This window comes from Saimiri boliviensis, chromosome 3 (genome assembly GCF_048565385.1).
Source record: "Saimiri boliviensis isolate mSaiBol1 chromosome 3, mSaiBol1.pri, whole genome shotgun sequence".
NCBI lineage: Eukaryota > Metazoa > Chordata > Mammalia > Primates > Cebidae > Saimiri > Saimiri boliviensis.
In genome coordinates, this window is record NC_133451.1 from 104597465 (window position 1) to 104624463 (window position 26999).

The 26999-nt window shown below is 40.9% G+C and overlaps 1 protein-coding gene across 8 annotated transcripts in view; it reads left to right on the top strand.

Moving 5' to 3' along the window:
• Positions 1-26084, top strand: part of ALPK1 (alpha kinase 1) — a 151173-nt gene extending 125089 nt beyond the window's left edge. For 7 of the 8 annotated variants that reach the window (XM_074396571.1, XM_074396570.1, XM_039468440.2 and 4 more), the window contains 10 exons: positions 7288-7347; positions 9028-9114; positions 9862-9938; positions 11248-11343; positions 12811-12915; positions 14203-16327; positions 19245-19398; positions 22604-22766; positions 23998-24184; positions 25355-26084. In XM_074396571.1, coding sequence (XP_074252672.1) covers positions 7288-7347; positions 9028-9114; positions 9862-9938; positions 11248-11343; positions 12811-12915; positions 14203-16327; positions 19245-19398; positions 22604-22766; positions 23998-24184; positions 25355-25554 — 3254 coding nt within the window. In that variant the 3' untranslated portion in view covers positions 25555-26084. The remainder of the gene's footprint in view (positions 1-7287; positions 7348-9027; positions 9115-9861; positions 9939-11247; positions 11344-12810; positions 12916-14202; positions 16328-19244; positions 19399-22603; positions 22767-23997; positions 24185-25354) is intronic. The other variant, XM_039468441.2, reaches the window with a different exon arrangement.
• The last annotated feature ends 915 nt before the right edge of the window (positions 26085-26999 follow it).

Here is a 26999-nt window from a genome sequence, read left to right on the forward strand (position 1 = left end):
ACCACTAACAACCTTAAAATCAAGGTACATTTTCCAGGGCCAGTTTTTCAGATGTTCCAACCCCATAACTGACCTACCAGAAATGTACTCCTGCAAAAGCATTAACAGTGGAGGAGAAAATTGTGGAACTGGAAACTGAATTTAAAGAAAATGTTAAGGATGAAGCACAGAGAGCTAAGTAGATGAACACAGAGAAGTTTAAAAAAACTCAATGAGATTGAAAAAAACATAGAAGCATAGGAAGATTTCTAGCAGGACTGGCTAGACTCAGAATTGGAGAAATTATGTCTTTACACTGAAGAAATATATCTAGCCTTGGGCAAAAAAAAATTTTAGGCCAGGCATGGTGACTCACACCTGTAATCCCAGGACTTTAGGAGGCCAAGGCAGGAATCACATGAGCCCAGGAGTTCAAGACTAGCCTGGGCAACAAAGGGAGATCTCATCTCAAAAAGAAAAAAATTAGCCAGATGTGGTGACATGTATCTGTAGTCTCAGCTACTCCAGAGGCTAAGATGGGAGGATCTCTTAAGCCCAGGAAGTTGAGACTGCAGTGAGCCTACATTGCACCACTGCACTCCAGCCTGGGTGAGAGACCAAGATCCTATCTCAAAAAAAATAAATAAATAAATAAAAATTTAAAGAAATTTACATCTAGACCATACCTAGTATGACAAACTATAGAAAATCAAACAATAAGAAACAATAAGGAAGTTTTAAAGAAACAGACAGAAAAGACAGATTAATATAGCAAGTATAGTTAGACTAACAAAAATATCTTATCAATAATAAGAGTTCAGAAAGAAACAGAATCTACAAAAAACTGAAAGGAAGTAGGTTTTGACCTAGGATTTTATCCCTAGCAAAATTACCACTCAAAAGTAAGAATAAAATGGACATTTTTAGACCTGAGAGACTAAAAATGTGAATTATTCTCAAGACAGCTCTCTCTCATTCACATACACACTAAAGGATGCATTTTTCTAAGGAGAAATTTAACCTAGAAAGATGAAGTGGAGATTGAAAAAAGATAATGACTAAAGAATGTGGTAAATACATTAGTTCATAAAAGATTAAAATAAAATTATATGGCAATATCACTTATACAATTTATAAGATGCAAAAAATCTTAAAATATTACCAAATTGACCAACATTGTATTAAATTAATAATACATTACATTCAAGGAGGGTTTATTCCAGATATATAATGGTAGTGGGTTTTGTTTTGCTTTTTGAGACACCATTTCACTCTGTCACCCAGGCTAGAGCGCAATGGAGCAATCATCGATCACTGCAACCTCAACATTCCAGGCCCAAGCAATCCTTCCACTTTAGCCTCCCAGGTAACTGGGACTACAGGTATGCACCACCATGCCCAGCTAACGTTTTTATTTTCTGTAGAGATAAGCTCTCTCTGTGTTGCCCAAGCTGGTCTTGAATTCCTGGATTCAAGTGATCCTTCTGCCTCAGCTTCCCAAAGTGCTGGGATTACAGGCATGAGCCACCGTGCCTGGCTGACAGTTAAATTTTTTAAATCTATTCATTTAGTTCACCACATGCACAGAATAAAGAAGAAAAACTATGTGTTCACCTAAATAGATTTTTTTTAAGTTAATAAAAATTATAACCTATTTAGGTTTAAAATGCAAACTAGGGATAGAAATGGAATCCGGTGACAGAAACCACACAGTAATTTGAACAAAGAAAGTTTGATACAAAGATTTACTATTTCAGGGGTTTACAGTAATGAAGGCGTGGCTAGTGAAAAGCAAAGAGAACTCTAAAGAATGCGCGATAGCAATTATAAGCTATAGCCACTATTCCAGGGACTAAGCTAGAACATCTAAGAAAAAACCCCTGGCCCTCATACCTACGCACACCATGGCTGAGATCAAGACTTGTTGGAGAAGGCACAGCTATGGCTTGCCGCATGGCAGAGTAGTCACCAACGTGCCATGCTGGCGGAACTCGCTGGAAATCCACCTTCTGAGTGTTGGAGGAAGCTGTCCACGGGGAGGCGCTGTGCCTTAGAACTCACCGCAAAGCTACCTTTACAGAGTGCCCGGGGAAACAGGTCACGGGAGGAGCCTCACTGGCAGTACTCCACTCTGAAGTCAGCTGAGAGGACTGACTGCTGGGTTCTGCTGCCCTCTGCACACCGCGGAGGCAGATGCTGCAGAAGTCGCCTATGCTGCAGGAGAAGTCAGGCACGGGGAAAGCTGTGATAGGAGTCAGGCGCTGAGGAAGGGGTACCCGCAGCAGCCTGGCCAGAGAAGTACACCAAGTTAGGAAGGGGAGCACCCTCCCCATGCAGTGTCCTTCCACAGCCCTTGGTGACAAAGCTTACCGTCTTGCCAGATGGTAAAGGAGAAATGTTTGCCAGGTCCATCCCCGTAACGACAAAGCAGGCATTGAAGGGTGGACTGGAATTGAAAGACAAGTTGACGTTTGCTTTGGAGCTGAAAAATGATGTTTCTCCCTGCATAGGAGGGAACTTTCTTAAGCTGATAAAAGGAAGCAACTGAAAGCCTCCAACAAAACCAATGATGAAAAATTATAATTCCTTTTAAAGTCAGGTCGAGTAAAAAAAGAAAAGTACCTCATTACTGCTTCTATTTGATACTTCCCTGGAGGTCTTCTCAAGGCAATAAGAAAAGGAAAATAAAACACATAAAGGCTAAAAATGAATAAACAAAAAACAGTATTATTTACAGACAATATGGTTGCCCACATAGAATACTCCACAGATGGTTAGAATTAAGAAGTTCAGCAAGGTCGGTGAATACAAACTCAATATTTTTTAAATGTCCTTTCTTATTTAGCAACAAAACCTAATCAGACATATATCTTTTAAGAATAGAGATTGCTTTGATGAAATTTATTCATGTAGGTATTTCATTTGATGCCTCTCTTTTTAAATATATTGGTAAGAATAAGTTTAATTACACTGTAAGCCATGATTTCAGATACTAATTTTCTTTTATTCTCTTTCTCTGTCTTTCTTTTTTTTGGACAAATATGTGTGGAAAGCCTGCTATGTGCCAACAATTGCATTAGGCCTTTGGATAGTTATAAAGATGCTCAAGATACGATTCATGATCTTCAAGTGGTTCAAGTTGGGGGAAAAGATAAAACAATTTTTAAAAATAACAAAAAATCAGGTTTTTAAAACAGAGAGGAATTTAGAAAGAGAGGCAGGAAAAGAGGAAGAAAGGCAGAAGGGAAAGGAGGAAAGGACAGATGAAAGGAAAGAGGGATCCCGAGATAAAGGAGGGGGGACAGCGACTTTTAAAATTGGTAAGGGAAGGAGACGAGATGAGAAACTCTAAACACTGCACATTTTACTTTATGCTGCATGTTTCCTCCTCTGATGACAGAAAGAGAATGTGAGGAAAGAAACTTGTGCATAGCTAAAAACGTTCCCCTACAAAAATATCATGTTGACAACTAATCTGAAATAGTGGTATCTCTGGGACACAGTTCAGCACTGGTGTTTGGACTTCCGTGGCAGGCTACCTTGGTTCATATCTTTTGTGATGAAACGTAGCCACCGTAAAGCCCAGTTCTTTATTTGTGAAATGAAGACAATAGAGTGCTCACATGTCATTTAGAACAATTCCCATCGCATAGTAAACACTTAATAAATGGTAGCTCTCATTGTCATTGTTACTATTTTAACCTTGAAGACAGGGGCTCTGCCTTGTTCATCATTCCTTCTCCAGCTCTTAGCACAGTCCCTGGCATGATTCAAACATATGTTGGATGAATGACAAATATTATTGAGCATTTGCCCTGGGACAGGGCAGTGAACAAAATGGACAAAACCTCCTACTGTCTTGAAATTTACATTCTACTGGGGAGATCCAGGCAATGAGCAAATAATTAAAATATACTGTGTCTTATGGCAATAAATGACAAAGAAAAATGAAGCAGAGAAGGTGCAAAGGGAGGCAGTATTTTGGTTCTCATTTGCTTTATAACAAGCCACTCCCCTAAAGTTCCTGGCCTAAACCAATTTAATCATAGTTCATATTCTGGCTACAACAATACATATCCCTCTCATGTACAAAATACACCCGCTCCTTTCTCAGAGCCGCATGCCGTTAAGGGTTCAGGTTCAAAGCTTGAGATCTTACCCTCTGAAGTAGGTTTAGGGACAAACAAGTCTCTCGGGAGCTTCTTCTGGGGGTACAGAGAATTGTGAACCAAAAGACGAGTTATCTACCGTCCAACACAACTGGCATGCAATGGGGACACAGGACAAGATCATTTCAATAGGCACTCCTGTGCAAAAGTGGGAGAAAGGACAGTCATGCAGCAATCACTGTTCATATTCATCTAAAACCCAGCCAGGCCTATATCCCAAGTATTCCTGATGTGGGGACAATAATTATTTTTTGATTAGGGCTCACTGTTTCCCTCTCTCTCTCTCACCCAGGCTGGAGTGCAATGGCATAATCTCAGCTCACTGCAACCTCTGCCTCAAGACAGGCTCAAGCAATTTTCTGTCTCAGCCTCTCAAATAGCTGAGATTACAGGTGCACGCCACCATGTCCGGCTACTTTTTGTATTTTTAGTAGAGACAGGGTTTCACCATATTGGTCAGGCTGGTCTCGAACTCCTGACCTCAGGTGATCCACCCACCTTGGTCTCCCAAAGTGTTAGGGTTACAGATGTGAGCCACAGAGCCCGGCCCATGAAATATTTTTTATGAAAACATCTCAGCCTGCTCCATACCTATGGAAAGTTGGACTCCCAGATGTCCCTTTTCATTTTGCACTATCTCTGCCCTTCTTAGATCAAGCTGATATAATTCCTTAAATACTTTCTAGCTTTTTAACATACTAAATTAGAAGAAAGAAATCCATGCCTACATTTATCTTTGAGTGCTACTTTTCAGCTGCAAGCCAAAGGGATGCAGGACGGCACCTTTAAGATTCTTAGAAACTCTCTCTTGGCCAGCAAGTCTGAGGTCTTAACAAAGGGTTTTACAGCCATGCCCTTGGTCTGATCTTGACCCTAAGGTCACGTTTTACTGACAGTGCCCTGAATTTGACCTTTGCCCCAGGTTTTAACTTTTTATTTTCAGAATGTCTTGCTGTCTGGAAGGACTATTCTGGGCCTTCTCTGTTTTCCGTAAGTCTTGCTTAAAAATGGAATCCAGTAGTCTGCCCTTATTCGTGGGGAATACATTCCAAGACCCCAGTAGATGCCCAAACCCAACTGCCATTAATCAGGACACATTTCTGTTTATGTCTTCTACCCACAGATTTAGTGCCTTTTCCATCTTAACTAAGCACCTATCACGCACTAGCCAAGTGTTTGCAGTTTAAGAGGTGACAACAAAACTCGCAGATTTCCTTTTCCTTCTTCACCACTTCTGGATAGAAGATCCATCCTTATCATAGACCTAAGCAACCTTGGCACAGGAATTTTTTCCTTTCTTATTAAGTTGAGAATTTTCACCTTTTCACTTAAAGGATGCACTTTACAGCTTCTCTTTGGCATATCCTAATCGCCAACATCACTACTCCTACCCTTTGGGGTCATTGTAAAAGAAGGGTGACTTGAACACAAGCACTGCATTACCCGACAGTCAATCTGATCATCGAGAGGGCTGCTAAGTGACTAATGGGTGGTCATCATAGACAGCACGGATCCCCTGGACAAAGGGACAGTTCATGTCCCAGGCGGGATGAGACTTCATCACGCTACTCAGAACCGCGCGCAATTTAAAACTTATGAAGTGTTTCTTCCTGGGATTTTCCTTTTAATATTTTTGAACTGCAGTTGACTCCTGGTAACTGAAACTGCAGAAAGGGAAATGGGACAGAGGGACCTACCGTAGTTCCTTCTTTAGGTTATCTCTTTCTTCCTGTACTTTATCTTGGGTAACTAAAAGATATACACTTTGTCACTTTCAGTATTCTTCCTGGGTATCTCCCTAGCTAGACACCAAGTCCACTGGTTACATCCTGCTTCATTCCACGTTACTCCTGGAGACCACGTTGCCAAACTTTACAACACTGTATAATGTCTGTTCCCTTTCTCAAACTTCCAGGGACAAGCTCGGATAGCTAGAAGGCCTGGCATGGTCTCATCCACACAGTAGGCATTTTTGGTACTGGCTGCCAGCTAAGAGCCCACAGATGGCATCAGGGGAGGGCCTCAGTTCTCCTCTGCAGGGGCCTCTCCATGTGGCAGCCTCAGCTTCCTCAGAGGATTGGGCTGAGGAAGGAAAGGCAGAAGGTATAGATCCCTTAACGCCCAGACTTCTCCCACATTCCATTGGTCAAAACAGGTCACAGGGCCAGTTGTGTTCAAGATGAGGGGAAATACGCTCTAGATTCCACTTCTTGGTGGAAAAAATGACCAGGTCATCATTGCAAAAGAGTGTGAAGGATGGAATATATTGGTGTGGTCTTTTTTTGGAAATACAATCTACCACAGCCAGAGTGTCTGTGTACGTAATTTAAAATGAGATGGTCAGGGAGGTCTTCAGAGATAGTAGTGAGATTTGAGCAAAGACCTGAAGAAGATGAGAGGGAGCCTTGCAGATATGTGGGTTGAAAGCATTACAGACTGAAATAATCATAAATACAAAAACCCTGATGTGGATATGAGCTTTGTCTAATCAAGGGATGATAAGGAGGCTACTGGGACTGACGTAGAGGGTGAAGAAGGAAGGAAAAAGTTGTTAGAGGTGAGGTCAAAGAAGTCGTGGAAGCCAGATCACGTAGGGCTTAGAGACACCTGGAAAAAGGAATGTTTGATTAAAAGGATAAATAATTGTGTTTTCAAAAGGTGTTCATAGAATGGGCCCTTCCTATGTGGTAGTAACAAAAAATAATTAAAAACTTGAGATAGAATCTCTTCACTCCCCACCTCTAAATTCCTTCCTGATGATTCTATAACTAGTTCCTGTCCATGGGGATCCCTATTCCACTTCTTGAAATAACTTTCCCAGGGAGGCGGCACAGGGAGGCGGCACAGCCCGTGGCAAAAGTTTGCCTCTCCTCCTCAAGCCCTGCTTTGCGTGAATGCATTATCACATACATATGCATTTAATTGCCAGCTTCCCCCCTGACCAACTTCTGAAATCTTCATCTTTCTTTTTCAGTTTTACAGATGATTAGTTGTTATTGATTTTAAATTATGTAATGGAATGTCTCCAAGGGAGGTTACAGTTCCTGTAGCCACGTGTCAGTCTTAGAGCATGAACAACTCGTAATTGTTAGGTGCATGTTCAAAGCTAATTGTGTGGCATTTGGTTGCTGCTTTTCAGGAAAACTTTTAAAAGCAGAGTATATCCTGAGCAGTCTAATAAGCAACAATGGAGCAACGGGTGAGTACTCATGTCTTTACAATGCCCTTTACCTCAGCCCCAAACAGCACACTCATCTAATAACAACTTAGTGACTTAATGGTTACTATACATTATATGTTCCCGGAGCTATCTGGGACTGGCTCTGCTACTCATGAATGAAAAGCCTTTGATCAAGCAGCTTATGACTCTGTGTCTCTGTTTTCTCTAAGTCAAAAAAAAAAAAAAAAAGAAAAAGAAAACAAGGAATCTACTATTGGCTTGCTTCCTTGCAGAGTAAGTTATCTAATGGACAGTCACTGTCATGGCAGGGAGCTCTCATGGGCAGGGAACTCTCGTGGGCCTCAGAAAGTTTCAATAGCAGCTTTTAAGCAAAATTGTGATGGAAAATAAAAACTAAGTTCAGAGAGTTCGCTTTGGCTTTATCAATTTAAATGGTTCAGAAAATAGATTTGATTTTGGTATATAAGAACTTAAATCAAAACTTGTTTCAAAATGGATTTTCTTTCAATATTTAATTATACATGAAAGGAAGCAAGTCCTAATAGTTGGGTAACAAACAACTTAAGCCTTCAGATATTTTGTCTAAATTTCTGGGCATTTAAGTTAGCAAGTTTGCCAATAAGTTGAGCACAATTTCCAATGGACTTTAAACTCAGCATTCTTTGGATGTGAGGTCTCAGACTTCTTGAAATTTGTGGACATTTCCAGTGGAAAGACAATTTGGAATCCATATATTAACCACACACCCCTCATTTGTGGCCACCATCACTAAACTACAGCATACACTCTTACCATCATCTGCACATACACACACTAACACAAGGATTGCAAGCTGGGAAGAAAATAAATATTCTCTGATGTGACGGAGAATAGTGAGGGATAGTCAAGAGTCTGCCTCTGTTTTTGATGTTTGACCACTGACGGCTTTCAGGCCTTTTTTACTTTTGCCTCACACTGGACAGGCCGATTAAAACAAACAAACAAACAACTAAAAACCCATTAATCCACACACCCAAACCCAGCTTACAGGAACCTTTACCCAGCCCCACATCCCAATCACAGTTAAAAGAAAAGTCACTCACTACTCCTTGCCTGAGTCAAAGGACCAGCCTGAGTGCTGGCCTGACTTACCCTAGAAAGTCTCATTATGTGAACAGTAAATCATCTCATACCCTCTTGGTACATATGTGGAGTCATCAGTTTTGACATCCAAACCAACTTTCCGCAGATGGGATCCATCTCATCCTCTGCAAGGCAACCACAAGACAGTAGGGTTAACAGTGTAGAAAAATTAATCTGTGCAGGCCTTTGAGGAAAAGCACTGAGGCTGAGACCTGAAGGAGAAGGATCTGGTCTCTTCAGTAGCCAGAGGAAAGAGGATCCCAAGCAGAGCTAGTGGTCAGTGCAGCTGCCATGAAGCAAGAGGCCAGTTCTATTAAAAGGAAGCAAAATAAAGCTAGAGTGGACAGAGAGTAAGTTGGGGTGGGGGCGGGGCAGGGGAACTGGAGACCAGACAGGAGTCAGTTTCTGCAGAGCCTTAGGCTACAGCAAGAAGTTTGAACCTGATTCTAAATGTAGGGACGAGATTGTCTTTCAAACTGATGCCACGTGTACTCATGAAGTCTTCCGTGAAAATAGTTTTACTTAACAAGGCCATATCTCCAATAATTCAAGGCAATTTCCTCTCTTTTATTTTAGGTACCTGGCTGTACAGAAATGAAAGCGACAAGGTCCTGGTGCAGTCGGTCTGTATACAGATCAGAGGGCAGATTCTGCAAAAGCTAGGTACCATCATCTAACGCTTGCACCTCCCAAGGCTCATTTGCAAAGCCTGGCTGCACAGTGTCCCTGTGGAATTTTCTTCTTTTATCTAGCTAAAATTGTTCATCTCCACTTGCCTGAGTTTCCTCATCGAAAAGAGAATAGCATTTAAGATCCTAGGAGTGTCACGAATATTAATAAAATGTTTTTTTTTTCTAGTGAGTTTGGTTAGAGGGGCCACCATCACTAAACTACAGTATACGCTCTTGCCATCACCTGCACATTGTATATTATGATGTTAACTGCCGGGTTCGCAGTGTTATTTCTAGCATCTGACTCGGTTCAGCAGGACTCCGTGTAACATGGTGGCACCTTATACCACACCTACCATGACACTATACTTGTTCATTCCTTAAGGTATTCATGAATTTTTCTAGTTTATAGAACCCTAATATACTTTAGAAGCCAGAATAAGGGCTTGAGAAATTGTAACAGGAGGTGGCAATTATTATTCTTGTAAAAAACTGAGATAACTATTTACGTAAATTACACATATTATATATACAAATACATAATAATTCTGTTTCCCGGTGAAATGGAAAAATTGTCTGTATTACAACAACTGGAACAACATTGTTGTGTCAATCTGCTCTAGGCCTGAGATTTCCTAACAGGATCTAAAGAGTCTTCTTTCTGTATTCGTTTTCAAAGATATTCCCTCATATAAGAGCACAGATACCAGCTGTTCCTCCCCTGTCCTTTGTTTTTCAGGGATGTGGTACGAAGCAGCAGAGTTAATATGGGCCTCCATTGTAGGATATTTGGCACTTCCTCAGCCGGATAAAAAGGTGGTTTATCTAGTGCTTCTTTTTCTCCTTTCCCGTATTTGTCTTTGGATGTTATCTCTTTATGACACAATTCCATTTATCATATATCAATTTCATCTGTCTTATTTTTTTATTGATTTTTTTAAATTTATTTATTTATTTTTATTTTTTAAATTTTTTTTAGGCGGAGTTTCGCTCTTGTTACCCAGGCTGGAGTGCAATGGCGCGATCTCGGCTCACCGCACCCTCCGCCTCCTGGGTTCAGGCAATTCTCCTGTCTCAGCCTCCTGAGTAGCTGGGATTACAGGCACGTGCCACCATGCCCAGCTAATTTTTTGTATTTTTAGTAGAGACGGGGTATCACCATGTTGACCAGGTTGGTCTCTATCTCTCGACCTCGTGATCCACCCGCCTCGGCCTCCCAAAGTGCTGGGATTACAGGCTTGAGCCACCGCGCCCGGCCTGTTTTTATTTATTTTTCATGAGCATGAGACTGGGTACAGTTCGTAACTTCCTTCTGTGTCTTGCCTCATCCTCACTCATAGCTAGACTCTTGGCATATTGATGGTGTTTTTATAATCATTTATAACTGTCCATTTATATATTTATCTCTATGCATCCATTCATTTATCTGTTTTATCATATATTTAGCCCTTACTTGATTGCATAGCAAAGTTGAGATGGCCAAGTTGCTTATATGTAAAATTATTTTTCTTGAGTAGCAAAGACAATTAATTGTTTATGTAGCATCCTTATTCAAGAAATTAAGAAGGGTCATCTGCCTTCCTACTTGACATTTTCATTTTCTGGAATTCTGTGGGACTCGTCTCATTATCTGAAGCATCCGGTTATTACATTTCCCTGAGCTGTGTAAGCAGCGTTGCTGTCTACAATCCTTCTACAACACAGACTGTGATATGAACTCTTCCTTGGGCCAGTCATTCAGGCCTGGCAGTAGAGACAAGTTAATGTTGATGATCCAGTGAAATCCAACTGAGAAGTAGCTGTGTTTACATGAGGTCAATGTGCCCTAGGATGTGTCGATCTTTCAAGCTCTGTGGCAGTCAATTTAAAAGTATCTCCAAGTCAGGCTATTAATTACTACACAATGCATACGTATGGCAAAATGTCACATGGTTGTCCATAAACATGTACAATTATTGTATGTTGATTTTTTAAAATAGTATCTCCAACGTCATAGTAATAAAATAATAATAGGCAAATAGTTCATAAGGAGGGATAATCATTGCCTTTAGGCCACGAGACGAGGGCAGTAATCCACCATGAATTCTCAACCTGTGATTTGTTTTTTGGTTTTTTTTTTTAACAGGGCCTCTCCACATCACTAGGCATCCTGGCAGACATCTTTGTTTCCATGAGCAAGAATGATTATGAAAAGTTTAAAAATAATCCACAAATTAATTTGGTAATCATCATATGTCAAAAACATGATATGGAGTGGCATCACTTGTAAAATTGTCAACGGTGTTCTTGGTGGTTGGTTCCTGGGTGTCTTTCTCAGGAGACTGGGGGGCAGGGAGCTCAGTGCTGCCCCTCGTGGACAAATGGGAGGAATCCTGGAGAGGGCTCCTATTTGGCTTTATTATCCCAGCACCTAACGCCGTACCAGACACTCAGAGGGTGCTCAGAAACTTACTGGTGAATGAATGAATGAATATCAACAAAATGATTTTGAGCCCCACTTCTTTCCTTTCAAAGTATCACAAAATTCAGTTTCCAAGCTTGGGCCATCTTGATGATAAGGGGTAATAATAACTGTAAAATTTCATGATCACCCTCTTTCCAAATCAGAGCGTTAGTCCCTTGTTCCAGGCTCTCGTCCTTGATAATAATGACTGCTAATTTTTAAATATCACTTTACAACTCAAGAAAAGTGTATGTATATCCACATAAAACCCTATGAGGAGGGTAGAGTCAAGTGTATCAATCATTTTAGAGAAAAATAAAATGCAGTGTAGAGAAACTAACCTCTGCAGTTTACTCAACCAGCAAGAGAGAGAGAGCTGGGAGACGAGCCCAGGTCTCTGACCAGCCCAGAGAAGTGGCAAGGATGTTCTACTGCTCTTCACACTGTGCTGAAACTGCATTTTTATCATCATCTATATTGCCATTTTCATGAAAGACCCCAATCACAGTGGTCACCATACTCAATACTAATTAGTGTAGTCAAAGAACACATACAGCTTATTGATGGTAGTCTAAATCTAAGATGTTGTTTTTCTGTTTGACCAAAACAGGAGGATCATGTTCCCTTATTCACTGAAATTATCCCTGATGACTGTTTAAAATTGCAAACTTCTTTCCCATCCCGGACCTCTCTAACCCCTTCTCCACTTTCTCTCCAGAACACTCGTCATCATCTCAAATACTACACGCTTTACTTGTTTTGCATATTGACTGATCCCTCCCCCGCAACAGAAAGTAAGCGCCTTGCAGGCTCATTGTCTGCTATTTCCCCTGAGTTTAGAACAGGCCCTGGCACGTGGAGGTACGCTATACATATTTATAGAATTAATAAGTGAATCCTAATTGCTGTGAAATCATCAACTAAAGGGCTCTTTGCCAAGAGCAGTGCAGAAATCAATTAATCTGGCTGCAAAATGTGCAGAGTTCCTTTGAACAAAGAACTGCCACCGTCCTCCAAAGAAGCGCACCCAAATTATTTTGCACAGGTGTGTGGCTGCTGGGGAAAAGGAAAGTCAACACCCTGTGGTTTTTAGACCTGCTTACTCTTTCTTGACACTGTTCTGAATGAGTTGCCATGAGGAGTCCCTTGAAATCATGAAAGAAAAGCAAAACAATTTCATAGCCTGTTTTTTGCTCATCGGTAATGAATTATCACCATTCCACTTTGCCTCTCATTTTCTCACAGAGCCTGCTGAAGGAGTTTGACCACCATTTGCTGTCTGCTGCAGAAGCCTGCAAGCTGGCAGCTGCCTTCAGTGCCTACACGCCCCTCTTCGTGCTCACAGCTGTGGTAAACAGAATGCAATCCCTCCTCAAACCCCGACAGGACCTCTCCCCAGGGTGCTTTCTGATGTAACCAGTGAGAAGGGAAAGGTTTAACCTTCAAATAGTCTTTGAGTCTCATCAGTGGCAGTTGTGATAAGACTCCACACCACATATGGAAAAATGTTATTGGTCAGAGTGGTGACAGCCTGCTAGGAGCTAAATTAATTCAGCCCAAAGATAGAATGTTGCCTGTTGGGAAGCAGTGGTTCCCAAGCCTGAGTGCACATCAATATCACCTAAGGAATCTTCTCAAAATACCTATTCCTGCCAGGCATGGTGGCTCATGCCTGTAACCCCAACACTTTGGGAGGCCAAGTTAGGAGGATGGGTTGAGCCCAAAAGTTCAAGACCAGCCTGAACAACGTGGTGAGACCTTGTCTCTACAAAAAAATAAAAACTAAAAATTGGCCAGGTGTGATGGCTTGTGCCTATAGTCCTAGCTACTAGGGAGGCTGAGGTGGGAGGATCACCTGAGCCTGTAAAGTTGAGGTTGCAATGAGCTGAGATTGCACTACTGCACTCCAGCCTGGGTAACAGAGCAACACACTGAAAAAACAAGGAAGGAAGGAAGGAAGGAAGGAAGGAAGGAAGGAAGGGAGGGAGGGAGGGAGGGAGGAAGGAAGGAAGGAAGGAAAGAAAAGAAGGAAAGAAGGAGGGAAGGAAGGAAGGGAGAAAAAGACAGAAAGAAAAAGAAAGAAAGAAAGAGAAAGAAAGAAGAAAAAGAAAAGAAAACCACCCCTTTCTGAAAACTACCCCTTTCTGAACTCTAACCTAGACCCACTAAATGCAAATCTCTGGGGTTGGTACCCCAAAATCTTTAATTTTGGAATATTTCCTAGATGATCCAAATGCACAGGTGCATTTGGGAACCAATGTCCTATTGCTTCGACTATTAAATGAATGAGGTATTCATCAACTTATATCCATTTCCATGGATAGGCTCTGTTAAAACTAACAACAGCAACAACAACAAGCCTATCATCTTTAATAAAAATGTATCGGGGATACAACAGGATGGTAATTGAAGCAAATATCTTACTCCTTTATGCCAGCCAGTTGCTTACATCCAGGTCCCTTCTGATTCACCAAAAAGGCCTCGGGTCCTTAACTCAAGGCTTGCCTGTGGGTTTTTTCTTAGAATATCTGTGGCATGTATATTTCAAATGACTGTCTTCCAGAAATGAGAAGTTTGTCCTGATTCACTTCCAGTTTTCAATTCAATATCTGATTTGGTATTTGTTATTTTTCCCAGAACATCCGTGGCACGTGTTTGTTGTCATATAGTAGTTCCAATGACTGTCCTCCAGGAAGGAAAAACTTGTATCTGTGTGAAGCCAAAGAGGCCTTTGAGATTGGCCTCCTCACCAAGAGAGATGATGAGCCTGTTACTGGAAAACAGGAGCTTCACAGCTTTCTCAAAGCTGCTTTCGGTCTCACCACAGTGTACAGGAGACTCCATGGGGAGACAGGAATGGCCCGTGCAGCAAGTCAGCTCTGTAAGGAAGCGATGGGGAAGCTGTACAATTTCAGCACTTCCTCCAGAAGTCAGGACAGAGAAGCTCTGTCTCGAGAAATTATGTCTGTGATTGCCCAGGTGAAGGAACATTTACAAGTTCAAAGCTTCTCAAATTTAGATGACAGATCTTATGTTCCAGAGAGTTTCAAGTGCAGGTTGGATAAACTTATCTTGCACGGGAAAGTGGATTTCCAAACAATCCTTAAAACCTATTCACAGCACCATACTTTGGTATGTGAAGTATTTAAAAATGATTGTGGAAACAACGAAAATGAACAGAAAGATGCAAAAACAGGAGTCTGTATCACAGCTCTAAAAACAGAAACAAAAAATCTGGACACTGTGAGTACTACTCAAGAAAAGCTGCGCTATCAAAAAGACACAGGAACATCTTCCTCCCTAATGGCGAAGAACGTTCAGAGGGAATTCAGAAGGGGAGGAAGGAGAAACTGGACCCATTCTGATGCATTTCGAGTCTCCTTGGATCAGGATGCGGAGACTGAGACTGAGCCTTCCGACTGCAGCAATGGCGCGGGAGCTGTTTTCAACAAGTCTCTGAGTAGCAGCCAGAGCTCCAGTGCTTGGAGCAACTTATCAAGGTTTAGTTCCTCTGCAAGCTGGGAGGAAGTGAATTATCATGTTGATGGCAAGTCAGCTGGAAAAGAGCCTGGCAAAGAACATCTGGTGGACACTCAGTGTTCTACTGCCTTGTCTGAGGAGCTAGAGAATGACCGGGAAGGCAGAGCTCCGCATTCATTGTGTTCAGAGCTTCATGGCCTCTCTCTTCAGAAACCCAAAGATAGCAATTTGGAGCCTTCTCAAAATCAGCTCCACAAACAGATGCCCTCGGTACCTCATAATATCCCAGGTACTTTTTTGGCCTCTGGTCCAGGGCTTTTAGAAGGCGCTCCAAAAGGTATCCAGGAAGTCAGAAATACGGGACCCAGAAATACTTCAGCTCATTCCAGACCCTCATATGGTTCTGCTTCTTGGTCTCCTGATTCTGGTAGGCCCAAGTATACGGGCACACATCCTTCAGTCCAAGAAGAAGAAGCCTTTGAAATAATTGATGAGTTTCCAGAAACCAACTGTGATGCCAAAGACAGCCATGGGGAAGAAAAGGGAGAAGAAATCAGTGAAAGAGGCACAGACCCTACATTTAAAGCTAGTTCCTCCTGGGTTGACCCAGAAGGAGAAACAACAGAAAGCACAGAAGATGCACGATCAGACTTTCGCAGAATCATGCACAATTCTCAGGGAAACAATTCCATGCTGGCATATAGCTCTTTCTCCCCTAATTGGCCTGTTCAAAATCCTGACTCCGGTAGAAGTGGTGGCTCAGTCACAGAGCAGGGCATCGACCCTGATGCCTCCACGGTGGATGAGGAGGGGCGACTGCTCGACAGCACGGATGTTCCTTGTACAAATGGGCATGGCTCTCATAGACTGTGCACTCTGAGACAGCCGCCTGGTCGGGTGGCTGAGACTCCCAGTTCCTCTGTAAGCAGTAGCATCCTCTTCCCTGTCCTCAGCGAGGACTGCACTACCACAGAGGAAGGAAATGAGCCTGGAAACGTGCTAAACTGCAGCCAGAACTCCAGCTCATCCTCGGCGTGGTGGCTGAAATCACCTGCATTTTCCAGTGGTTCTTCTGAGGGGGACAGCCCATGGTCCTATCTGAATTCCAGTGGGAGTTCTTGGGTTTCATTGCCAGGAAAGACAAGGCAAGAAATCCTTGAGGCTCGCACCTTGCAACCTGATGACTTTGAAAAGCTGTTGGCAGGAGTGGGGCATGACTGGCTGTTTCAGAGACTAGAGAACACGGGGGTCTTCAAGCCCAGTCAACTCCACCGAGCATATAGTAAGTACAACCTTTTCCGTAAGTCCCTCCTTGGCGGGAACCTTCTGAAGAGTGTGCTATGTAGTACACTTAAAGCTCATGACAGGACCGGATGCAGTGGCTCATACCTATAATCCCAGCACTTTGGGAGGCTGAGGTGGGCAGATCACTGAGATCAGGAGTTCAAGACCAGCCTGGCCAACATGGTGAAACCCTGTCTCTACTAAAAATACAAAAAAAAATTAGCTGGGCGTGGTGGTGGGTGCCTGTAGTCCGAGCTACTCGGGAGGCTGAGGGAGGAGAATCGCTTGAACTCAGGAGATGGAGGTTGCAGTGAGCTGAGATCACACCATTGCACTCCAGCCTGGGCAACAAGAGTGAAACTCTGTCTCAAAAAAAAAAAAAAAAGAAGAAGAAGAAGAAGAAAAGAAAACTCATGAAAGATAGAGATCCCTGGTACTGGTATGCTTTGTGAGTTCACAGAGAAATGTCTAATTCAGGGGTCTCCCTCATGCTGTTTGATGGACCTTAATGATTGCAAAGTAAAGAGGCTTGCTCAGGCTTCCTCGCATACTGGAGATTTGCCCTAAGGACACAGGAGGCAAACAGGGAGATGGAAGGACTCAAGCGCAGCCATTGCTAAGGGTTTAAAACGGCTCTGGAGGCCATCTCATTTACTCAGCATCTATCTTCTCCACTGATTCTTATTACCAACCAGCTGGCTTTAACAGGCTGGATACCATATTATCTGCTCAGCATCTATCTTCCCCTTTGAATCTCTTTACCACCCAACTGATTTTTCTCCCTCTTTCCCCGTTAGAATTCTATGGGGACCGAATTAAATATCATCTTTCTATTGGACAGAGACTTTTTACACCTGTCCACCTAAGTGGTTTCTTGCCAGCCATTGGTTGGCCAAATGCCTCCTTGTCTTGCATTCATGATGCTATAACAAAGTGCCATCAACTGGGTAGCACATGAACAACAGAAATTTATTCCTCGTAATTCTGGACCCTGGAAGTCCAGGATGAAGGTACAGCTTTCTGGTTCGTTGACAGCACCTTTTCTCTCTGTCCTTACACAGTGGAAGGGAGAAGGGTCTCTCTGGGGTCTCATTTATGAGGGCATCCCATTTATGAGGAATCTTCCCCTTATGACCTAATCACCTCCCAAAGGCTCCGGCTCCTGACACCATCACCTTGTGGATTAAAACTTCAACATGTGAATTTATGGGGGATAAAAACTTTCAGACTACAGTACCCCTACTGTTGCAATCAGCAGCTACTTCTTGCTTAAGGAACAGCCCAATGTCCCTGCCCAAAGCAGGAAGCTGGGGCTGGAGCCACCGCATAGTCAATGTGTCTAACACAGCTTAAAAGTGGTAGAGAAGCTGGGAGGAAGACAGAAGGAGATTATTCTCTTAGCCCAGGAATCACATCAAAATGCCTTCCTACTATACAGAAAAATGATTTGTATGATTAAAAAATGATTACAAAGCACATCACAGAAGAAACAAACTACATGGATTGCTAAGCACTGGTTACTAAGTAGTAGTTATCAACCCTGCACCACATGAGAATCTTCTAGGGAGCTTTTAAAAATTTCCAGTGCCCACCCCAGAGATTTCCATCTAAGGGGTCTAGTGTGTGGACCCAGGGATCGTTATTTTTATGAGCTCTCGGGTGATTCTGCTTAAAGCTACTGTTGAGAGCTTCTGCTTCAAAGTATTCCAGTGTTTTGCCACCTGGAAGTCAGACTAAAATATACATCACATTGTCACCCCCAAAAAAGCAAAAATGTCCAGTAATAGGATTTTGTTACTTACTGTGAGATTCTGCAATTTTGGAATCATTTATTAGAATGAAGTAACCACTTTCTTGTTATTTGTTATTGTTTGCTAATTTATGGATGAAAACATACATTGGAGGAAGCAAGGCCCAAAATGGCAGAAACAGAACAATGATTCACTTCCTCTTTTCTTCTCTCAATTCATCACCCATCCTGTGTCTGGACAGACAACTGACCTTCCATTTCCATCCAGCTTCTCTAACCGAGTCACCCAACCACCGTCACCATTTCACCCAACCCATAGTCATCCCCTTTCCAGAACTGTGAGTTTATCTCGCTTTAAGTATTTTCTCTCCCACATGTCCCATTCATTTGTCTATTATCACAATCTAGACAGGTCTTTGTTTACTTCCTTTTAACTTCAAAGTATTGCACTCCTTCCTTAGGATTCATGTTGGTCTTTCTCCTCAAAGAGATGCTTTCTTACTTAGCACTGTTCTTCCTTTCTTTAAAGTGGAGACTGTCCCTACCTTTTCCTCCTATCCTTTCCTTTTTCAGTTAAGTTTGCATGTTTGTACCATAGCTACATTTTCTCAAATAATGTCCAAACTTTCTCAGCTTAAAACAATGAAGAGAAAATTAGGGTGCACTTGAATATATAATGAATGCTAGGATTCCCGGAGCTGCCAGGAGCCTATTAGGTAAAATTATCTACTTTATTTATATTTGTGTGATCTGGTATCAGTAGTAGCCTCTATTATTTGGGATCCCCAGGTAATAATCGTAAGTTGCAAGCATGTGTCACTTGTCCCAAAATGGTCTCTGCCGTTTTCTGACTTTAAAATTCCTTTATTTTCCACTCCTTTCATATAGAATCTTCATGCTTATCTTAATCCCTTTTCACCATAAATAAGGGATTTTGTGACTCAAAGGCTATTCCTCATTGTAATTTATAAAGTGTTACCTTTTTATTATTTCTCACTAACTTTTTAATGCTGTAGTTGTTATACAAGAGATGAAAATTAGAGAAAATGTATAAAGAAAGTGAAGATTTCAGGTGAGCTGGTTTAGGACCTGTGTCACTTAGACTGCATTCATCAATTGTAACGTCCTTTTGAAAATAAGATTCAATTTCATCTTTTTTCTCCAGCTGCTCTTTTGTTAAAATATTCCAAAAAATCTGAACTGTGGACAGCCCAGGAAACTGCAGTCTATCTGGGAGACTACTTGACTGTGAAGAAAAAAGGCAGGCAAAGAAATGCTTTTTGGGTTCATCATCTTCATCAAGAAGAAATTCTGGGGAGGTATTATTTAAAAACGTTTCTATAACTAATGTAAGATGAGCTAACCTTGCCCTTCTGTTAAGCAATCACTCATGAGACTTTGTAGGGGCTGAAAAACTTGGCCAAAATATGTTTTCAGATTTCTACTCCTCTTTCTTTTCATTATTAACTAATTAATAACAGTTACCATGTATTGAGGACCCACGTTTTATCAGTTATTTTGCTGGCTTTTTAGCTACAGGATCTCAAACCCATCAGGGAAACATTATTGGCTATACTGTACCGATAAGAAAAATAAAGCTCCTGGCCACATGGCAGGCCAGAGAGCCTTAAATATTCATTAAAAATGCTGGCAAAGAGGGTAGTTAAATTATGAAATGCACACTTTTAAGTAAATAGGTGAACCTGAAAAAAAAGGCAGGAAAATCCTGAGGCCGGGCATGAAGCCTGTCAGGGATACAAGTGATTGCCGAACCCTTTCAGGATCCTGCATGGGAGTTTGAGGCAGGGGTGGAGTGAGGGTGCAGCCAGTGACAAAAGCTATACCTGGAATGGAATGAGTTCAGATGCTACTCATACAAAGCAGGGACTCAGGAATGGCTGCATCCCCAAGGGAAAGGATATCTTTAAATAATCCCATCCCAGTGAAGTCAATACCTGGAAAGTTTTTGACTTGGCCTCAATTTTGATAAAAATTTTAAGCAAAAACTCACCTGAAAAATTAGTAGCCACAGGTGGTCTTCATTGGGTTTAAGACATATTTTCATAATATTTGTATATTTTAAGAGACCTTTAAGCCATGAGTTTTCATTTAAAGTTGGTCTTGTTATTTGCTCAAATCCAAAAAGTGTAAGAAATACATAGAAACAGAGAAATTGGGTGACTCCGTAAGCAGTGGAAATACATTTCTTGAAAAGATTATTGATTATTATTTTATTGTGGTAAACATGAGCCAGTCCCTATTTTAAGTGATTTATATGCTAATCAATTAATCTTCACAAAACCCTCTGAGGTAGATACTGCTATTATCCTCACTTTACAGATGTGGGAACTGAGCCGTCACAGAGATGTTAAGGAACTGCCTAAAGTCACATGTCTAAGCAGTAGGGGCAGGTGCTGATGGTTAATTTGTGTCTCCCAAAACTCATATATTTAAGTTCTCAGTACTTCAGACTACAGTCTTATCTGGAAATAGAGAGATTACACATGCAATTGTTGAAGTTAAGATGAGGTCATACTGGAGGAGGGTGGGCCACTGATCCAATATAACTAATATCCTTATAAACAGAGGAAATTTGAAGATAGACACAGAGAGAATGCCATGTGAAGTCTGTAGTTATGTTGCCTCCTGGCAAAGAACTGCCAGAAGCTGGGAGAAAGGCCTGAAACAGATTCTTCCTTAGAGCCTTCAGAGGGGCGGTGGCCCCTCTAGAACGTTGAACTTGGAGTACGAGGCCTCAGAACTGTGAGAAAATCCATTTCTGTTGTGTAAGCCACCCAGTTTGTGGCAGTTTGTGACAGCAGCCCTAACACACCAGGGTACGTCGTAGGAGGACCTGAGATGAGAAATACATTGAGAATAAGAGGCATGAAGAATGGAGTGAGAGGGTCCAACATATTTCTGATCAGAAGAAAAGAGCAGCAAGAGAGCAAAAGCAATATTTCAATAGACACTTTCTGGTAGTTTTTCAGAATTGCCAAAATCCGCTGATCTTTAAATACAGAGATCACAATGAATCCTAAGGACAGAGGGAAAGGAGGAAAGAAGGTGGGAGGAAGCAGGAAGGGAAGAAGGCGGGCAGTCAGACATCCACTTCTGGGTGCACTGTAGTCAAACTTCAAAAACCAAGGATAAAAAAAAAAAAAAAAAAAAAAAAAAAAAAAAACATTTTAAAAGCACTCAAGGAAAAAAGACAGATTACCTACAAAGAAATGTGAATTTGACATATAGCTTGTTTCTTCACAGCAACAATGGAAGTCATCGTATACTTAGTGCAACTCTCTTTCATGGAGGGAGGCAAAATAAAGGCATTTGCAGATTAAAAGAAAAAAAAATGAAAATGACAGTTTATCATAAACAAATCCTTACTAAAGAAAAAGGATCCCAGAAAAAAAAATGTGATGAGAGAAGATACAGACCTCTGTTCTCAGATTGATGATCCCATACCTAGGACTGGAGGTCTTCTGGCAGAATGTTCAGGAAACGTTCCAGTAGCCAGCACTCATAGGGTTCTCTCTCTTGTGCACACCTCTGACATCAGTCAACAAAATTCTGAATTCGTTCAACCCTTCTGTGGGCCTTGGGGTCTCTTCATAGCAGAACTGCCTAAAGCACTGGGATAGCATCCCTATTGCAACGACCACTCCTCTGCAGGATGCCTTCTGAGGCCGTGTGGCAGCCTCCGCTGTCATATTTCCTTTCTGGTCTTCAGGAATCTGAATGGCCAAAACCACAATCTCCTTAAGTTCCGTTATTATATAGGACTCAGACATTTTTGGAGAGTGTTTACTCTGGTTGGGGTCTATGACTCAAGCAGTTCCCCTTGATTTTGGGTGATCATTCTGGGCACATGTGAAATTACTCACAAATTCACACCAGCTTGTAGCAAGTATGAACTACAGTACAGTGCAGCACTGTTTTGCTGCTTTCCGCATGTAATCATTTACTGCCTTGTGTCTTCCCACACACCAACTGTGCTATTAGCTCTTGAAATACACAAATCATGTCTCACACTTTCTTCCACTCACTCAAGACTAGTGCAGCGTTATGCACATAATAGGTGTTGATCGATAATAAGTATTCATAAGGATGAAGTCATCATAAAAGGAAGGGATAGAGGAAGGCTTCAGATTGATGGGCTGACCTATATAAGGCCACACTGCAGGGACTGGAAGATCTTGACTCCAGAATCCACGTGCATTCCAGTACACTATCCTGACCCCCTTGTCTTACCTGAGGTCTGGACAACTTCTACATTAAGCAACACTTTTCCTTTATAATCATTATCATTCTGGGTCAGCTAGCACGAGTCGTGGTCCATTGTTCAAGTAGCTCTTACAAAATCATATGAATTTTGAGGTAAGTCAAAATAATTAATATTCACTGCCTAAGGCAGACAAAGAGATATTTCAAGCGTTGGCATATATCTTTTGATCTCCTCTCTCTTACTCCGTAGTAAGTAAGATCACTTTTGCACTTTGATGTGTGGATTTTCTTTGTTCATAGGTATGTTGGGAAAGACTATAAGGAGCAAAAGGGGCTCTGGCAGCACTTCACAGATGTGGAACGGCAAATGACTGCACAGCACTATGTGACAGAATTTAACAAGAGACTCTATGAACAAAACATTCCCACGCAGATATTCTACATCCCATCCACAATATTACTGGTAAGATTAAAGAAATCAAGAATTTGCTTAAATTGGCCCATATATACATATCAGATTAGATTTCTCTACCTAACCTGTGTACCACCATCATTCTGGCAAAATCCAACAAACTCAGTTACCAGGCTCCTTCATCCACTTCATTTGAGTTCATCTCCTTGGATAGAAACGTAGTAAGTGTGATAAAATATGACCCTTTGCATCCTGAGCACATCATTTGGATCTTACAAGTCACACTTGAATATCAGTTCATCTGAGTATCTGGTTCCACATAGTCAGGCTAGCATTTTTAGCAAACTATACTTGTGCGTTGCCCCTGTGCTTTGCAAGAAAGAACCCTACAGATTGTATCTAGTACAAACTATCCCCTCAATGTGATGCATAAATCCCATTTTACATCTGTTAGCCTCACCCCTTGCAGCCACGTGATTACTAAGCCAAAGCTTACACACCTTCAGTATGAAAAAAACAACTCTTCCACTTTCGCTTTCAAATAATCCTAATGGTTAGAAAGTTCGTAGACTTGTTCCTAATCTATCTTTCTCTAGCTTCCATTCATGGATTACAGCTCTGCCTCTGGGACCACGAAGACCAGTTACTCTTCATTGAACATCCGGTTCAATAGATAAAGGCAAATATTCTCATTGAATTTTCTCTTCTTTGGATCAAGAATGCCTTGCCACCCTGAATATATTAGATCCTTGGTGCATTCATACTTGCAATAATTTTTTCATTGGCCAGAGACATTTTTAGACCCATCTTTTCCTAATCACAATAATAGTTATCCATTTCATACTTTCTTTATGTCACTCACTGTGCCAGGCAGTTTGCAAACCTTAACTCGAAGTAGCATAGAAACACTTAAGCTGATATTTCAAACTAGAGTCCCAGAGCATTATCTAACTTCATGTCCTGGTAACCTAGCCTCCAGGATAGGTCACCTCATGGCCTAAATCTTAAGTGAATACGATTCTGAATCTTAATATGTGAAAAATAATAAATTTAAGTTTTATGACATGTCACATGCCATGTTAAGCACTTTACATGCATTTCCCTGTATAATCCCTTTAGCAAGCCTAAAAGGTAGTTATAATTATACCCACTTCACCCTTGATAAAATAGAAACTCAGAGAAGCAAAGTAGCAGAGCCAACATTCAAACCAAGATTTACCCAAGTCCAAAGACAGTGGCCTTTACCATTATGTTGTAATGTGTCCTATTGCTGTTTTTTCAGATTTTAGAGGACAAGACAATAAAGGGATGTATCAGTGTAGAGCCTTACATACTGGGAGAATTTGTAAAATTGTCAAATAACACAAAAGTGGTGAAAACAGAATACAAAGCCACAGAATATGGATTGGCCTATGGCCACTTTTCTTACGAGTTTTCTAATCATAGAGATGTTGTGGTCGATTTACAAGGTATGTGAAACTGGGAATTATTTTTATTTTTAATATTACTTATATATAAATGTGAAGTTTCATAACTAGCTTCCCTAATCCTTATTTAATAGATTGTTTCATGTATAGGCTACTATTTGGAATTAACTTAATTGATCTTGCTATATATAGCAAATAATTCCTGAAAGAAATAAATGCCCCAAACCTCTACAGATATCTACAATATCACATAATCAGTGAAAGGGTTTGGCTTATGTTCTGTTGGGCTTCATTCCAGAGTATATCTATAACAGCTTTTTAAATTTCACTTAATTAGATTTCAGTGATGTAGATTTCTTATCATTGCATTTTTTCACATGTCAAAATCTTCTTTCCACTTTTCCTTTTCTCCAGCCCGTTACCCTTATTAAGAGTGTGATGTTGGGTCTCATAACAGGGATTGTTATAGAACAGAAATCTTTATCCTTAAGCTATGGACTTAAATCTGACTTCAATTCTACCTTAATATTCTAATTTTGTTTTAGTTTTTCTGGTATTTTATTAATCAGAATTTTTATTAGCAATTACCTTATACTTCATATAAATTATAAGGAAGATTTATTATAATTATTTATAGTAATGGTTCCATGGCCATCCCAAGACATTTCCTATTCCACTTTCAATGTGTTTATCACTCTGTTATATATTTTACTTTTGATCTGTTTCACTTCACAAGAATGTTAGCTCAATGAGTACAAAGATTTTTGACTAGCTTGTTCAGTCAGTACCACCAGTGCCTAAAACAGTGTTTTGTAGAGTGTCTGCACCCAATAAGTATTTATTGAATGAACAGATGAGTATATGAATTAAAGAATAAGGCATTAAAGAAATTTCTGAATCATGAAAGTATTCAATATTGTGATATTGATAATTATTCTAAGTGTACTTTATTGTTTTCTAATACCTTGAAAATTGGTGATCTGGTTGACAAATATAATTACCCAATGTTTAGTTATTCTGAAACCAGTAACTGGAATATGCAACCCAAATTCCTTACCAGGGATTTACTAACTATAAACCACAGGGTGACCAAGTTTTTGAAGTATCTTTTTAAGAGAAAGAGTGTGTGTGTGTGTGTGTGTGTATTTTTGTAAACACTTGATGAACATTTCCAGGGAATTTAATACTCAGGTGTGTTCATTTCTCTTTTAGGTTGGGTAACTGGTAATGGAAAAGGGCTCATCTACCTCACAGATCCCCAGATTCACTCTGTTGATCGGAATGATGTCACTACCAATTTTGGAAAGAGAGGAATTTTTTACTTCTTTAATAACCAGCATGTGGAATGTAATGAAATCTGCCATCGTCTTTCTTTGACTAGACCTCCAATGGAGAAATCACGCAATTCATAGACTGCATGGACTGGTAATGTGACAGACCTTAGTGACGCTCTCAAATATCTGGTTCTCTCCTTCCAGGCACACAGAATATAGCACAGTCTGATCCTCTAGTGCTTGGGCAGGGCCACGGCACAGGTCCTAGACAATGATTTGTCAGAGGAATTGATGAGTGTCACTTTAACGCCTGCATTTAATTGGCATCACGAGATCCTGCAGAGCCTCTTTCCCTCTGCCACAGTTACCAAGAATGTGTCAGGAGACAGTTCCTTCTGGGCATAAGTCCTGCAAGAAAAGCAACATGAAAAACAGCCCCAACTCACCAATGAGGAATGCAAAACACTGCTGAAAAACGCATGTGTTGTTTACGCCATTGAGATTTTGGAGCTTTTTGTCACTATCAAGATTGATAATATTGGGGCTTTTCCTATTGATTTGGGAGATCTTTAAATATTTTTTAAAATGTGAGCCTTTGTGTTATGAATTCAATTGGTTTTTCTGTCTTTTGACATTTGACTTTGCATAAAACGTTTATCTGTGCAGAATTTTTTAGATGGTTGAATTCATCAATCTTTTATTTTATGTGGATTTTTGTTGTATATAATACTTAGATCTTCCTTATACTCTGAGTTTTTTTCTTTTTAGTTCTCCCACATTTTCTTCTAGTATATTTAATTCTGTAAAAAGTAAGATGGAAGAATGGTACAATTTTCTTTATCTAGTCTGTCATTGATGGTCATTTAGGTAGACTGGATAAAGAAAATCTGGTACACATACATCATGGAGCACTATGTATATTAGTCCATTTTCACACAAGTATGAAGAAATACCTGAGACTTGGTAATTTAAAAAGAAAAGAGGTTTAATTGACTCACAGTTCCACATGGCTGGGGAGACCTCAGGAAACTTACAATCATGGCAGAAGGCACCTCTTCATAGGGCAGCAGGAGAGAAAATGAGGGCCAGCTGAGGAAATGCCAGATGTTTATAAAACCATCAGATCTCGTGAGAACTCACTCACTATCACGAGAACAGCATGAGGAACCTGTCCACATAATTCAATTACCTCCCACCAGGTCCCTCACACGATACATGGGCATTATGGGATTACAATTCAAGATGAGATTTGGGTAGGGACACAAAGCCAAACCATATCACTGTGTAACCATAATAAAGGATGAGATCACATCCTTTGCTGGCACATGGATAGAGCTGGTGTCCATTATTTTTAGCAAATTAATGAAAGAACAGAAAACTAAATACCACTTGTTCTCACTTATAGGTGGGTGCTAAGTGATGAGAGTAGGTGGACACATAGAAGGGAACAACACACACTGGGGCTTATCAGAAGGAGGAGAGTGGGAGGAGGTAGAGGATCAGGAAAAATAACTAACGGGTACTAGGCTTAATACCTGGGTGATGAAGTAATCTGTACAACAAACCCCCATCACACAAACCTA